Source organism: Gossypium raimondii, chromosome 7 (assembly GCF_025698545.1).
Source record: "Gossypium raimondii isolate GPD5lz chromosome 7, ASM2569854v1, whole genome shotgun sequence".
NCBI lineage: Eukaryota > Viridiplantae > Streptophyta > Magnoliopsida > Malvales > Malvaceae > Gossypium > Gossypium raimondii.
Window position 1 is genome coordinate 51327427 of NC_068571.1, and position 14127 is coordinate 51341553.

At 33.8% G+C, this 14127-nt stretch overlaps 2 protein-coding genes across 4 annotated transcripts; one reads left to right on the forward strand and one right to left on the reverse strand.

Annotated features, from left to right (window-relative positions):
* Positions 1-2184: 2184 nt before the first annotated feature.
* On the forward strand, positions 2185-5662 carry LOC105803761 (protein NDL1). Its single transcript, XM_012636190.2, has 11 exons — positions 2185-2373; positions 2984-3083; positions 3383-3480; positions 3578-3666; positions 4015-4075; positions 4200-4286; positions 4365-4442; positions 4529-4585; positions 4706-4761; positions 4938-5073; positions 5190-5662. Exons 1-11 carry the CDS (start codon positions 2314-2316, stop codon positions 5400-5402), a joined length of 1035 nt encoding a protein of 344 aa, XP_012491644.1. The 5' UTR covers positions 2185-2313; the 3' UTR covers positions 5403-5662.
* A 1529-nt stretch (positions 5663-7191) lies between these two features.
* Positions 7192-12206, reverse strand: LOC105803648 (homeobox protein ATH1). 3 transcript variants are annotated; one of them, XM_012636087.2, is made up of 5 exons: positions 11340-12206; positions 8633-9977; positions 7872-8224; positions 7686-7746; positions 7192-7575 (listed from the first exon to the last, which is right to left on the reverse strand). In XM_012636087.2, the coding sequence occupies exons 2-5, from the start codon at positions 9797-9799 to the stop codon at positions 7474-7476; spliced, it is 1683 nt and encodes a 560-aa protein (XP_012491541.1). In that variant the 5' UTR covers positions 9800-9977; positions 11340-12206; the 3' UTR covers positions 7192-7473. The 3 variants fall into 3 exon arrangements, with proteins under 3 accessions (XP_012491541.1, XP_052489945.1, XP_012491464.1); XM_052633985.1 differs by lacking the exon at positions 11340-12206 and adding an exon at positions 10649-11258 and having other exon boundaries at positions 8633-9969; XM_012636010.2 differs by lacking the exon at positions 11340-12206 and adding an exon at positions 10649-11258.
* Positions 12207-14127: the final 1921 nt, after the last annotated feature.

The window sequence follows — 14127 nt, forward strand, 5'->3', positions numbered from 1 at the left end:
ATCAATAATTGTGTTAATAACTTATGTGAATTGAAACAAATCAAATTAAATCAAAATTTTACGTATAAAATTTACAAAATTAAAGTTTTGTATAATTTTAAAGATTTATCTATTTATTTATAAGATTCTATTTTATTTTTAGGAGAAAGTTTATACTCCACGTGCATAATTTATTTATAAAAATTAGATATTGCACACTCATGTTTAAATATATATATACAATCTTTATAAAATAAAAAGATCCTTTCTAGAAAATAAAATAAAATAAAATATATTAAGACTTTAGTATGTTCTTTTTAGATTAGAATTTTCTTTTGAGCTCAGTAGCATTTTTTTTAACAAATTTGATTATATTTGTTTGTTTTGACGTAATGTTTAGAATTAATAGTCTCTCCCCAACCCATAAATGAGAGGATAATGCGCTTTGATCCACTCGAACCCACATCCTCCTGCATTGGCAACAACATCCATGCCAATCGAGTTAAGACTCAATCAACAAGTGGGTTTTTTTTAAATAAGCTAACTATTTGGTATAATTTTTTAAATAAAAAAGGTTAATTAATCCGTTTTGATTTTTGTAATATTTTTATATAAAAATAATAAAAATTCACACATAACGAGGCTTTTATCATTTTTACCGAAGCTTAATTTGGTTCTTAAATAGATTTTTAATAAAGATATTTTTTGCAAAAAAAAAAAACAAAACTAATCACATCATGATTGTGTCATAATCTAGTATAATTAATTTATTTTTATATTTATCTAATTGAATTAGTATTCGATAAACTCGTGATACCAAATTAGTTAATCATCTTTATATTTGTATAAATTCATCTATTTGAGTTTGTTTCACATAATGTGAGATTTCCTTTGGTAATAGGACTACTGGAAGGTAAGACAACATGATTTTGAAACCTTAACTTTACTATTTAAACTAAAGTTTCATTTTTTATATCAAATTTTTATAAAATATTTGTTACATAATTTTTTATCTATATCATGAATGTGCTATAATTTAATGATTAATAAAGCATTGAATCCAATTCAATTAAAGGAAATTATAAAAATATAAATTACAGTGGTTATAAAGTAAGAGATATTAGGTTTTAATGTCTTTTCAATTATTTTTATAAATAGTTTTAAATTAGATCAGTGATTAAATCATTAGATTAAAAATTTAAAAGAAATTAAAAAATAAAAAATCTAGTTCTTACGATTTTAATCGGTTCAATTAGTTCGCATCGATTCTCAATCTAATTGATTCAAAATTACTCTCCAAACCGATACTCAAAACAATACTAATTTTTATTTTAAATTTTAAAAAAGTACTCAAAACGACGTGTTTAAAAAGTATTGAAAAAATAGTTAATTATAAAATTGTCCCTCAAATTATACTACTTTTTTATTTAAGTACTTAAAGTTTTAAATTAAAATTGGTACTTTAACTATTAATTTCTTTTTATTTTACTAAAATGTATGATATTTAATAAGAACGTATCGCGTGTCACATCAGAGGCAAGAACAAAATCAAAAATTTTTACGGAGTAAAAATGAATAAAACAAATCTAGTACTAAAGTATAACTTTATCATTATACTAACTTATGATTTTATAAAATTGGAGGGATTATATAATAAATTTTCTATTGGAGGAGCAACGCAACTACCAATCCCTTGTTTTATCCCTTATGCTATATTTATATTGCTTGATTTCACGTTTTAAGGTAAAATATGACAAAATTAATAAATTTAGATATTGCTTTTAATAAAAGAAATACTTCAAGTACCTAAATAAGAAAATAGTATAATTTCAGAGTTAAATTTGCATTTAAGTAAAAAAAAAAAAAAAACCAGCCTTGCAAATTGTAGTTAGAAAAAGAAAATACTTTGCTAAATACAAATGGGAAATGAGAAAATAGCAAAAGGAAAAAAGGGTAGTATCGTAAAATCGAAGAACTGTCGGCCTCTTAACTGGGGTTAAATAGACCCGAGACCCAAGTTAAAGTCCGCTAGTACGGACTCTTGTGAGTTACGAGTTCTCTCTCTCTCTCGCTCACTGATTCCGAGTCATTACAAATCAAAGCGTCGGTGACTCGGTCAGAGTTAACCACGAGTTAAACTTTTGTTTTTGAAGATAAACATAAAAAAGTACATTAAATTTTTAATATCATAATTTTCTCGTTTTTATTACTTGTTAATAGCATGGGAAAAATCTAAAAAGGAAATACAGAGGGAAAATTTGGTATATATAAGCAATGCAAAGCCAATTCTAAAATTGTGTTTTCATTTCGGTAGAGAGAAGAGAGAGGAGGAAAATGGAATTTTCTAGCGATTCGGTTTCCATTGATATGGAAACGATCTCTCTAGGCGGCAAGGTAAACTTGCATTCATATCTTATTGTTTGGTTACCGGGAAAATGCGGGAAATGGAGAGAAAATGAAATGGGAAAAAGTTTAATGCAGCTATCTAGCTGGATTATGCTCCCATTTGTTGCTTAATTCTCTATTCCTTAATTTGCTTTCATAGTCATTTGATTCACGGCTTCTGATTTTTCTTTTTTTCCTCATTTGAGAAGCACCCGGATAAACTAAATTCAATTATCTTTTGAAAATTTAATGGGTTCTTGCTTTTTTTTGCTCTAAGTGCAAGAAAAAAGAAGAAAGCTGACTAGTAATTTCATGAGTTTTTATGTCAATGTCTGCTTAAATTAGGAGTTTAGATGATTCAGAACATGGTTAGATGTTAGCTTTATATAGTTATAATATACTTAATTTGGGCTATGCTTGAAGCAGTTCTTTTAAAGTGAATGACACCCAAGTAAGTTGGGTTTTCTTTACTAGATCATATTTTGTAATTTTCTGCTCTAGTTATTTGTTAAAAATTAGGGGTTATTTGGTTTGATGGTAATTTGTTTTGATTCATTAGGGTGTTTTCATGAAGGTTTGTTAAACGAATAACAATGCATTTCGTAAACTCTATCTGCAGGAGTACCTTGTGAAAACTCGCCTCGGTACGGTTTCTGTTGTTGTGTTCGGAGACCAAGATAAGCCGGCTCTTGTTACTTATCCGGATTTAGCTCTAAATCGTAAGCAATGCAGAAAACATTATCGATTCATCGATTTTCCTTATGCTGATCTTTATTTTTCACTAACAATTTAGGCTGGAAAGGGTTCACTCGAATTTGTCTTTTATCTTTGCATACTGAATTTCCTCCTTAAACATAGATATTGTTGTAATGCTTTTAATCCGAGCTAAAGATTTACATGTTAGTGTCATATGTCTGAATTTCATAGCATTATTTGTTAGATTTCCACATTGACCCATACCATTTATCTAGTGATACTTCTTGTATCTTAATTTTTTTAAATATGCGGGATTGTGCAGATATCTCCTGTTTCCAAGGCTTGTTCTTTTCTCCAGAAGCTAGCTCCTTACTCCTACACAACTTTTGCATATATCATATAAGTCCTCCAGGGCATGAGGTCAGTTTTAATTAGCCGGTTTTAATCATTGTTGTTTTGGTTGAATCCTATAATTCACGCCTTTCTTATTCGGAACTTCCTTCAAGAAATATTGCAGTTGGGAGCTGCCCCGATCATCTCCGATGACTTTAGTCCATCCGTCGATGACTTGGCAGATCAGATTGTTGAGGTTCTCAACTTTTTCGGGTAAAAATATAATTTCATAGTTACTTTATTTGCTTTTTCTTTCCCTAGTGTCAGCTTATTAGAAATTTACTTTACTGTAATCTCTTATGCTCTAGGCATTCTATGACACATATTATGTTGTAATGATGGCTGGTAATTGGTGTGCAGTAGTTGTCTGAAAATGATGCATCTTGAGGCACCTACCACCCTTATATAATTTCTTAAGCTGTCATCTTCTTTAATATATATATACATATACTTATTTATTTGTTTATATGGAAAAGAATAAAGGCAAGCAAGCTGATATTGTTTATCTTTTAACTCTTTCCTTTTTATTTATTTATTTATGTTTTTAACTTTTAACCACAGGCTTGGTGCTGTAATGTGCATGGGAGTTACAGCTGGAGCATATATTCTTACCTTATTTGCTGTAAGTCAACTATCTTGGCATGGCATATACATTTTTCCTTATTCCCTTTTTCATTTCAAATTAAATATCATGCACTTTTGACTTCTTGGAAGTAATTATTGCTGCATTTTCTTTTCCTTAATAGATGAAATACAGACAACGAGTCCTTGGGTTAATACTCGTTTCACCCCTCTGCAGAGCACCTTCATGGACGGAATGGTTGTTAAATAAGGTTCCTGTTCTACGCCATTTTATTTTCTCTTAGGGGTTAAATAATTACGTGCTCAGATGGATTTTCATGTTATTTCAGGTGATGTCGAATTTTCTTTATTTCTATGGCATGTGTGGCATGGCGAAGGAGTTATTGCTTAAGCGGTACTTCAGTAAGGTATTTTTCTGCTTCAATAACTTATGCAATTTATTTCCTTCTGTCTAGAACTGGACTAATTGTGAGATTCTGAATGACAATGGCAGGAAGTTCGTGGTAGTGTTCTAGTACCAGAATCTGATATAGTTCAGGCATGCAGAAGAGTTAGTTCTTCAGCTCTTTGTATTCGACTTTTATTTGCTATTCAATTGACCTATACAGAATATGATAGTTTGTCTCATGGCAGTTTTCTGACATAAATCTTGTTTTCTTTCCACCTGCAGCTGCTAGATGAGAGGCAGAGTATAAATGTTTGCCGATTCCTTGATGCAATGAATGAGTAAGACCGTAACCATGGTAGATCAATAGACTAGGTTTGTTTTAAAGATATTCTTAAAATAGGTTCATGTGATTGGTTTCCACCTTTACCAGGGGAAAAGAAAAAGAAAACTTTTCAGTGCATGCACGCAGTTACTGGTTTGATCCAGCATAAAAGTATTATTTACTTTATTTCAGGAGACCTGACCTTAGCGAAGGATTAAGAAAACTATATTGCCGTTCGCTAATATTTGTTGGGGAGAACTCACCGTTCCATTCTGAGGCTCTTCACATGACATCGAAATTAGATAGAAGATACAGTGCCCTAGTGGAGGTAAGCAAACAATCTATTGCCTAACCTGTTATAATACCTTACACATCCAACTTTCAAAATCATAATATCCATACGGCAGTGAACTAACAACCTTGAAATGGTGGTGGAATCTACAGGTTCAGGCATGCGGGTCAATGGTGACAGAGGAGCAACCGCATGCCATGTTGATACCAATAGAGTACTTTCTAATGGGATACGGTTTATACCGACCAACTCTAAGCATTAGCCCTAGAAGCCCTTTGAGTCCATCTTGCATCTCTCCGGAGCTTCTTTCACCTGAAAGCATGGGATTGAAGTTGAAACCGATTAGAACCCGGATTTCTTTGTAAGCTGCGGAGGTAAAGATGAAAGAGAAAGGGCAACATCACCTTTTGTAATCTATCTATATATATAAGGTGTTTGTAACATCTTTTGATCGGCTGGTGAGGGTTGTAGATAGAAATACAGACAGAAAAAGAGATATTGTCAATTCTTTTATTTGTAACCATAAATCTTAGATGTTAAAGTCATCTGTAAATCAATGGAATAATTATTATCTACCAGAGAAACACCAAGTTACTGATAATAACAGTGGGTTTCCATTGTCAAATTATTGTCAAGTTAGTGGGGTCTAAGAGGCTATTATGGTGGATCATCTGGCTATTGAGTCAGCCATTGAAAATGGGTTCATGTCACTTTCCAGGAAAATGATAAGATAACTAGGAAAAAACAATTAGACCTGTTGCTGTCACTTAAATAGTCGTATTATTTGTCTTTACCAACTTTCCAGGGAAATGATTTGATTCCCATCAGATTATTCTTTTTCAGAACTTGGTGACTCCAAATAGTATTGAACTTTTTATGATTGAAAGTAAAGACTTGAAATAAGGGGCAAAAATAAACATATTTTCCCATCGTTTCCATGATCAAACCCTATTTATATTGGTAGTTCTTGTATATAGTAAACGTAGAGATGTTGATCATAGAAGTTTGTGATGATAGAAAATTTGGATTTTTAACAATCACCCTGGGAGGGCAGAAGTTGGCAGACATGAGAGGATGAATGAAATCTGTCTTGTCAAAGTGAAAAACAAAACACCATCCCCGCCATTGTTGATTGTTGTTCAAATTGCAGCACTAACAGCTTCACCAATCAGGTATCACCTGCAGCACTTTGATTTGCTGTTGACCAACAGGATTACAACTTAGCACGCACTATATATATAATGGACAAGATATCTGTCACTGAAATGAACTTGGGATCCAATTACGTGCAGGAAAAGAGAACATGTTGACACTATAACAGCTGTACTTTTAGACTTGCATGTATTATAGCAAATAACCCCCAAATCCTATATGATAAATAATAGGATTCCAATTAACTTGGGAAGAATTTGTAGTAATTATAGAAGACAATGGTGCTCTTCTAAATAAGCTCTCTTGCCTTTTTTTTTTTTTTTTAACTCGAGCTTCAAATTAGAGCCGAATAAATGAGATTTTAAGAGCTCACTTTTATTAGGGCGACTCAAAGTTCAAACCTGTATTCTCACTTTTACTAGGGCGAGACCATTATCACATTGTTGCATTCTCACTCCTAGACTCCTAAAAGTCTGAGGCAAGACCATTATCACCTCAAATTGTGTTCTCACTTTTACAAAGACAAGACCATTATCACTTCAACCAACAAGATAGTTTGATGGTAATAAGCTCTTGCTTTACATGGTGATGTGAGCATTTCAAAAGAGTCCAAACTTTGCACCTTTCTTGTTTCTTTGCCCACATGGATTACTTGACTATGTAAACCCTGAATTGCTTCTACAATTTTCAAAACAAAAGTAAACGGTAGTTGTACAAGAAAGGAGAAAAAAAGGAGGTTCATCTTCATCCTTGGATGGTGTGCTTTTGTAATGCAGAAATTGAAGTATGAAAACATTCCTCAATTTCGAAGTTGAGATCAATAATTGTTGAGTTAAGCAGCAACATTTTGGTGCCATCACATTATGTATTACTATAATATATATACTAGTGTAATATTGGTATGTTGTGGAACATCATAAGTACATTGGTAACCCATGAATCCCCCACATGCATAAAAACAAAAAAGTGTGCCAGTACCACTACCCATAACAAGGCATTCAATATACCAAGTCCATGAAAATTTTACTATGAAATCAAAAATACTTTCAACAAAAGAGTTCCCTGTATGAATTAGAATCATACCCTTAAAGCTAAAGGTCCCAACTATAATGGAGCATTATGTACAGTTGTAACCTTGAGGTGGATGTGTTTCTTTCCTACTGAAAAACGTGTGCTCAAATCCAGAATCCATTGCCCACTGATCCATTCTTTCTTGTGCTTTTAATTGAAGTTAAATCTTTGATGGTTGATGCTTATCTGGCTTCTGGGGTTGCTCTTGGTTCCTTACTCATTTTGTCGAGCTTTTCGTTTGTTCATCTCCAAATACATTTCCTCTATCATTGGCTTCCAAAGCCGAACACGAGCATTTATGAACCAATTAGAGACCTGATCATTCATTGATCCAAACGAACATGATGAAACAATCAAATCATATAGAAGTCCATTTGAAGATTAAAATACTTCAACACAAAAGATATATCTAAAGCTCCAAGTACCTGGCTCCTTGTTAACCCACTTTTTATTGCAAGTAAATGTTTCTCTGCATCCTTTGGATACCTGCAAACACGAAACTCTCAAAATATGCAGAACTGTGATGATTTTATGCGTGAATGTGAAAAAAGGTAAACTATTTCTCTCCTAGTTTCTTGTCCTAGAAGCAATTCTCCAGTAAGAAGGCTCACGGGTGAAGAAAGTTCTGAAACATCCACGCACGTAAAACCGAGACAGATTTTTCAGGCAACCCTCTCTGCGGTCTCCATATTTGATCCTTCTTCTTTAGCTGCTGTAACGCCCATTGCTCCTGGATGAATGAATTCTGAAAAGATTTTTCCCTATCTCTAGTGCACGCGCTGTTGAAATTTGCTCCCATGGCTAGGATTTGGTTGCTGATCCTCTCTCTAAGGTTCTTGTATAAGAAAGAGATCGTATGTAGAGCAAAACTAGCATGCACCCGGGGGTCCAACTCAGTTGCAGCATGGAATGCAGATATAACCGTATGGATCTCATCCAAGCATTGACTGTATCTGTCATCAACCTGGCCTCGATAAAAGCCAAAGCAAAACAATTTTAATTACACCAGAATGTAATGCTAAATAAACCAGCAAATAGAGAAAAGAAAGCAATTGGAGAACAAAAAGAAGCAAAGGAAACAAACAACTTAAAACAGTTCGATACTACATAGGCACACCTACTTTTCTAGAAAAAGCCAACTTGCTCAATTATAGTAAGCTATGGCTGAACTCAAGGTTGTTACACTGTTTAGACTTAAAGAATCTTGAAGTTATGAACTTCAATCCATGTTTCACTCCACATCAAATCAGCACCAGTTTATCTTATCCATTCAATAACCAAGAAAATTATGCAGTTCATAATTGAAATCCGGAATAGCAATTGAGAGAGGCCAAAACTGATAATTCTAGCAGCACAAATTAGATCAACATACCACTTGAAGTAAAGTCAGCAGTTGGGTTTTTTTGGCCTCGACCGTCCGTTTTTGTAATTCTGCCTCTAACTGAACCTCAGTGTTACCATCAACATTGGGACAATCATTTGAATCCATCACTGCCATCCATCTTCCAGCTAGACAACTTCCGGAGAACGGCATAGTTGCTCCAGGTCCAACACTCATCTGCTCTAGATTTTCAAGTGAATAGTTTGCAATTTGAGCAAGTATTTCTTGAACTGCATGAAGATATCTAGATCCCGATATTAAGTGTGATACTTGAACGGGTCCATCAGAACCAAAACTCAGAGAAAGCTCCTTAGCATTGGAAGAGGTTTGTTCTGAACCTAACCTTGTTGTATTCAAGCAACAATTAATTTCAGAGGACTGATCGGGTATATTATTCCCATTGATAACACCAGGAAGAGATGTTGCAAGACTTAACGAGAGCTCATTACTATTTTTTGAGGAACCACAAGGATAATCCAGGCTCATATTTGCACCATTCGGTGCCATCCAACTGTTTGGATCTGGACATCCTATAGACGAATATGGTTGAAATGCAGTCTTCAATGTGGTTTTGCCAACATGCTCAAGAGGACCAGGAAACTTCTCAAAATCCCATTTATTTGTCATACTACCAAAAACTTCATTCAATACACTATTCACCGAGGTTACCGTGGTAGAATTTATACCATCAGAACATTCAGTTGAAGAGTAATTCCTGAAATCCTGAGGGTAGATCGAAGGCGCTATGATTGCTAACTCGTTTAAGTTTTCTTGAAGACCACAGCTTGCAGGTGGATTTGAAGAAACAGGTGTCCTGCCAATAAACTGCTCATGAAACTCAATGTTATGTTCCAAACCCGAACTGCCAAGTGAAGCATCACTGGCAACCTTTCTTCCAACGGATGCAATCAATGCATTAGAGTCGAAGAATCTGGCATGATTAGATACATGGAGATCAGAACACAGATCACCCCCAAACTCTCCTTGCACCGAGGGAAGCACGGGAAATCCAACTAAAGTCTGATTTTGGTTGATCTGGTTAAACAAGTTGGACTCAACTACTGAGTTATTAGTGATAGTCTCTGGTGGAATCCCATTGATAACAACAGAATTTTGGCTCACCATCGGTCGTGGAATGCTGAACATATCATTCTCCATTATACTTTGGGAACAAAAATCACATGGCCTCAACCATACGAAGCTCCTTTAACATGTAGGGTTCTTAAAGCTTAGCCTTCATTTCATCATTCGGAGCATTAAGCCACCATAAGTTCATTATATAACTTCCTTGAGTTCAAATATGATCATTCAGTTGATCCACCGTGAACCTGAAGAACTGAGAAACGAAATGAAATCACCAAATTAATATATAAAAGAAGTATACTACACATATTTGCAAAAATGGAGAAACCAACTTGTGACCACCATTCTAAAACCAAAGTTTTAAGATAGAAATTATATCAAATCCCATTCTTTTGTTCTTAAAGAAAAGAGTAGAGAATAGGTACACAGACTTCTCAGAAGCATTATGTGAATGATTTAACCTTTCAAAATTATTGAGGTCATTTCCTGCCCCACTCTTACACAAAAGATAAGACTATTGATAGAGAAATATTTCACCACAAATTCTAAGTGCAGAAGGATGTCAGTCAGTGTAAATGGGACACATTGCCACAAAAATAAAGCATCAGAACTTGGAGCAACTAAATAATACACACACACAAATATATATTCAAGCTAAGAAAACAATGTTTATATGGAAAGATCATGATTTCAATAAACTTACAGATTAAAGGGAATGGAAATGAACACAAAAGCACAGTTGAAAGGAAGTCTAAAAGTTGAACAAAAAGGAACATGAGAACCTATATAAACCCTAAATTTTCATATTTATACAGTTCATGTATTAGAAAGTAGACCCTTGAAGATTTAGGGCCTTCAAATTTCATTTTCGTTCGTGCTTGTGTGTTTGAAACAAAGAGCTAAGCTGAAAAAAAGATGACCAACCTGATATTATATGAAGGTTTCAACCTTGCTTTTATCTACAGTACAAAACCAGCTAAGGGAAGCTAGTGTCTTCACCCACACCCTAATTATAACTATATTGATTGAAAATTGAATGTTGGGTGTTCTTAGAGACACACAAAATAAGCCACTACAATGCAAAGTTCACATGAAATCATTAGATTTCTGTTTCTCCATTAAAAAGACCATTGTCAAAAGGCTAGAAAACTGTAGTTAAAAAAAACTTTGTTTTCTTCTTTAACATAAAGAATATAAAAAAAGGAAAAAAGCAAACACACACACACAAAAGGTGGTGTTAATTTGTTTGCATGAACAGAAAAGTGGAGCTTCTGCTTTTCCTTTCAAAGAACTCAAACACCAAGAAACTAAGATCACAGTTTCAGACCCCAACAAGATTTATAATCCGTCCAACAAAGATTTTAAAGCTCTAAAACATAAATTGGGTTTTTGAAAAAAAATATATATATATATATACATATAAACAGCAACATCATAGAGAACCCACTAAAAAGGAGGGAGATAGAGTCCAAAAAAGCCCCCAGAAAGAAAAAGCAGATGAGCAGAGAAAACAATGGAGATGGCCCGTTTTATTAAGATAGAAAGAGAAAGATAAGTAAAAAACAAGAAGATAGAGGGGAAATTGAGACAGAGAAAAGGAAGGGAAACACATTACTCCTTGGTGCAGCAGTGCCACTCATTTCTGTTGCAGGCTTTAGGGGGGGGCCCTCCTTTGTTGCTTCTCTCTTTCTCTTTCTTTCTGATCTTCTTTGTCCTCCTCACCACCTTTCATTATCTGTTTTCTCTGCAATCATCACAATTAAAATATCTGGATTCTCTGTTGAAAACTTCTGTTTGGTGTCAGGTACCTCCTCTCTCTTAAAGGCACCATTTTTCAGACGAAAGTCTTTTGCTTTTTTAGCTCATTTTAGACAATGGATAACACCCTTTTGATGAGAAAGATGAATGAATTGAGTGAACAAAAGTGTAAGCAAACCAACTAAAGTTTTAAGCTAAACAAAAACAAAAAACAACCAAACCAAAAACCAATGCAACATTTGTGAAGGTATTGCAAGAAAACACACAGTGTTGCTTTGCAGTGTACTTTGAATATGATGATGCAAGCTATGCCAAAGGTGACGAGAATATCTGATGGGCAAAGATCTTTGACGAATTTATTCAAGCACTTACCATGCTCCATCTAACTCCCTTGTTCTTTTCAGCTTATTGTTGCTCTAGGTTGGCCCCAAAATCACCCAACTCAGTTAAAAACTCTAAAAGCAAGTTTAATTGTAGCACCACTAACTACGAGTCTAGTCTAGTCTAGTGTACTTAAACTTGAAAGGGCCTTTAGAGAGTACATAAATAAATCTAAATCTCTTGACTACTTATGATTGTCTATAGAGTAAGGGAGGCAGACCAAATCTTTTGTAATAATGAACATTTGAACCATATCAGTTGATCTTCTGATCTTATACTTGGATTTTTATCAGTAATGGCTAATGTGCTAGCAACCAATTTGATTTTTTTCTTGTGGGATTTTGATGTGATAATTCAATCTTTTTTCCCCTTTTTTCTTTTAACTCTCTTTGCCTTTCAGCAAAACAAGAACTGTGTCTTTTTGGACTTGCCATGTCCAGTTTTTGAGAAATAAATGATGGTTGGAAAATGTTTTTTCAAGTCTTAAATTTCTGAATTTATACTATATTTAAGTTTCCTTTTTCAGAAAATGATTTTTGAACAGTAGATTTTTTTTTTTAGAAAAAATGTGATGCTTTAATATTTAAATAATTTAGTATAAAATATTATTTATAAATGTGATGCTTTAATATTTAAATAATTTAGTTTAAAATATTATTTATGGTTTGACAAATTTTCATTAAAATTATTTTTAAAAGTTATTTTTAGTGAAACAAATACAATATAAATTATATTTATTGCAAAATATTATAGAAGGACTCGTTTTGACAATTAACTTAATTTTATAATAAGATAATATTTTATAATAATTAATGTCTAAATTAATACTTAATTTGAAGTTACATATGTTACGTATATCAAAGTTGAAAATATCATATTAAAGCTAAGTAGAATTTAAACAAATTCTCGTATTTAAATTATTACAACATTCATATTTTATTATTTGTATATTGAAGGTGAAGACAATTGAGAGATCATGGAAGTACTTGGGTATTCAAATTAGATGTCTTTGAAATAAGACAGCTTTCTGCCGGCTTTTTTAACCAAATTTATTAGGTTGAAATATTAATTAACAAAATAGTTAGGTATTGAATTTATTTAGTGATATAGTTGAAGTCGGCACTAGGCCTGTCCATGGGTCGGGCGGCCCGGACCGGCCCGACGGCCCGCCCGAAATATGGGCTTGGGCAAAAAAACGAGGCCCGTTTAAAAACGGGCCAGGCCTCGAGCACCACTTTTTTGGCCCGGGCCCGGCCCGACCCGAATATAATAAATATATATTTTTTATTTTTTTATTTTTTAATTTTAAAATAATTTTAAAATAATTTTTTTATTTTTAAAATATTTTTTTATGTTTACTTTAAAAATGGGCCGGGCTTATGATATTTTTCCCAGGCCGGGCCTAGGCAAAATTTCAGGCCCATATTTCGGGCTGGGCCCGAGCCTAGGAGGCGGGCCGAAAAATTTTTCCGGGCCCGGCCCGGCCCATGGATAGGTCTAGTCGGCACCATAGCGAGCTAACTTTAAAATTGACACCTTTAGGGACCAACTTCCTATTATCATTGTGGAAGTCGACCCCTTGAGGTGTCGACTTCAATATACATGTTAGGGTGAGGCAATTGATGAAATATTAGGGTTTACGTAAAGGTAACTAAATTAGGGTTTACATAAGGTTGAAGTAATACAGTATTGTCTTGCATGTAAGCATAGTTGAGATGATGGAAGCCTAACACGATGGAACGAGCCTTGGAGGCTTTTGGTTGGGTAGATGGAAGAATGAGATGGTAAAACAAGTCACTAAATGAGTTGATGGAAGCCAAATGATGAAATAAGGCGTTAGAGGCTTCTGGTTGAGCAGATGGAAGATTGAGATGATAAAACAAGTTTCTTTCCTTGAGCATTATTATCTTCTTCTTGGTATTATCTTTTAAATATTCAACAATCTTCGTCTACCTTCTTCAATCTTCATATACCTACTCTGATCTACAAAATGAGCAACATGCTTTATGATGTGAACTATAATGGCCACACCTGTAATACGAATATCAATGTAATTTTCAAGTGCAGAAGTCTAATTAACATGATGTTCAGAAAGGACACCAAGTTAGTAGAGATGAGATTCAAAATTGGAGCTTTGATGGGATTATCGAGTTATAGATTTAATACCTATGACAATCCAGTGAGATATACTGTAATTCATGTAGCGGATGATGATGATGATCTATAAACAATGATTACACTTCACAAGTCTAATGGTATTGGAA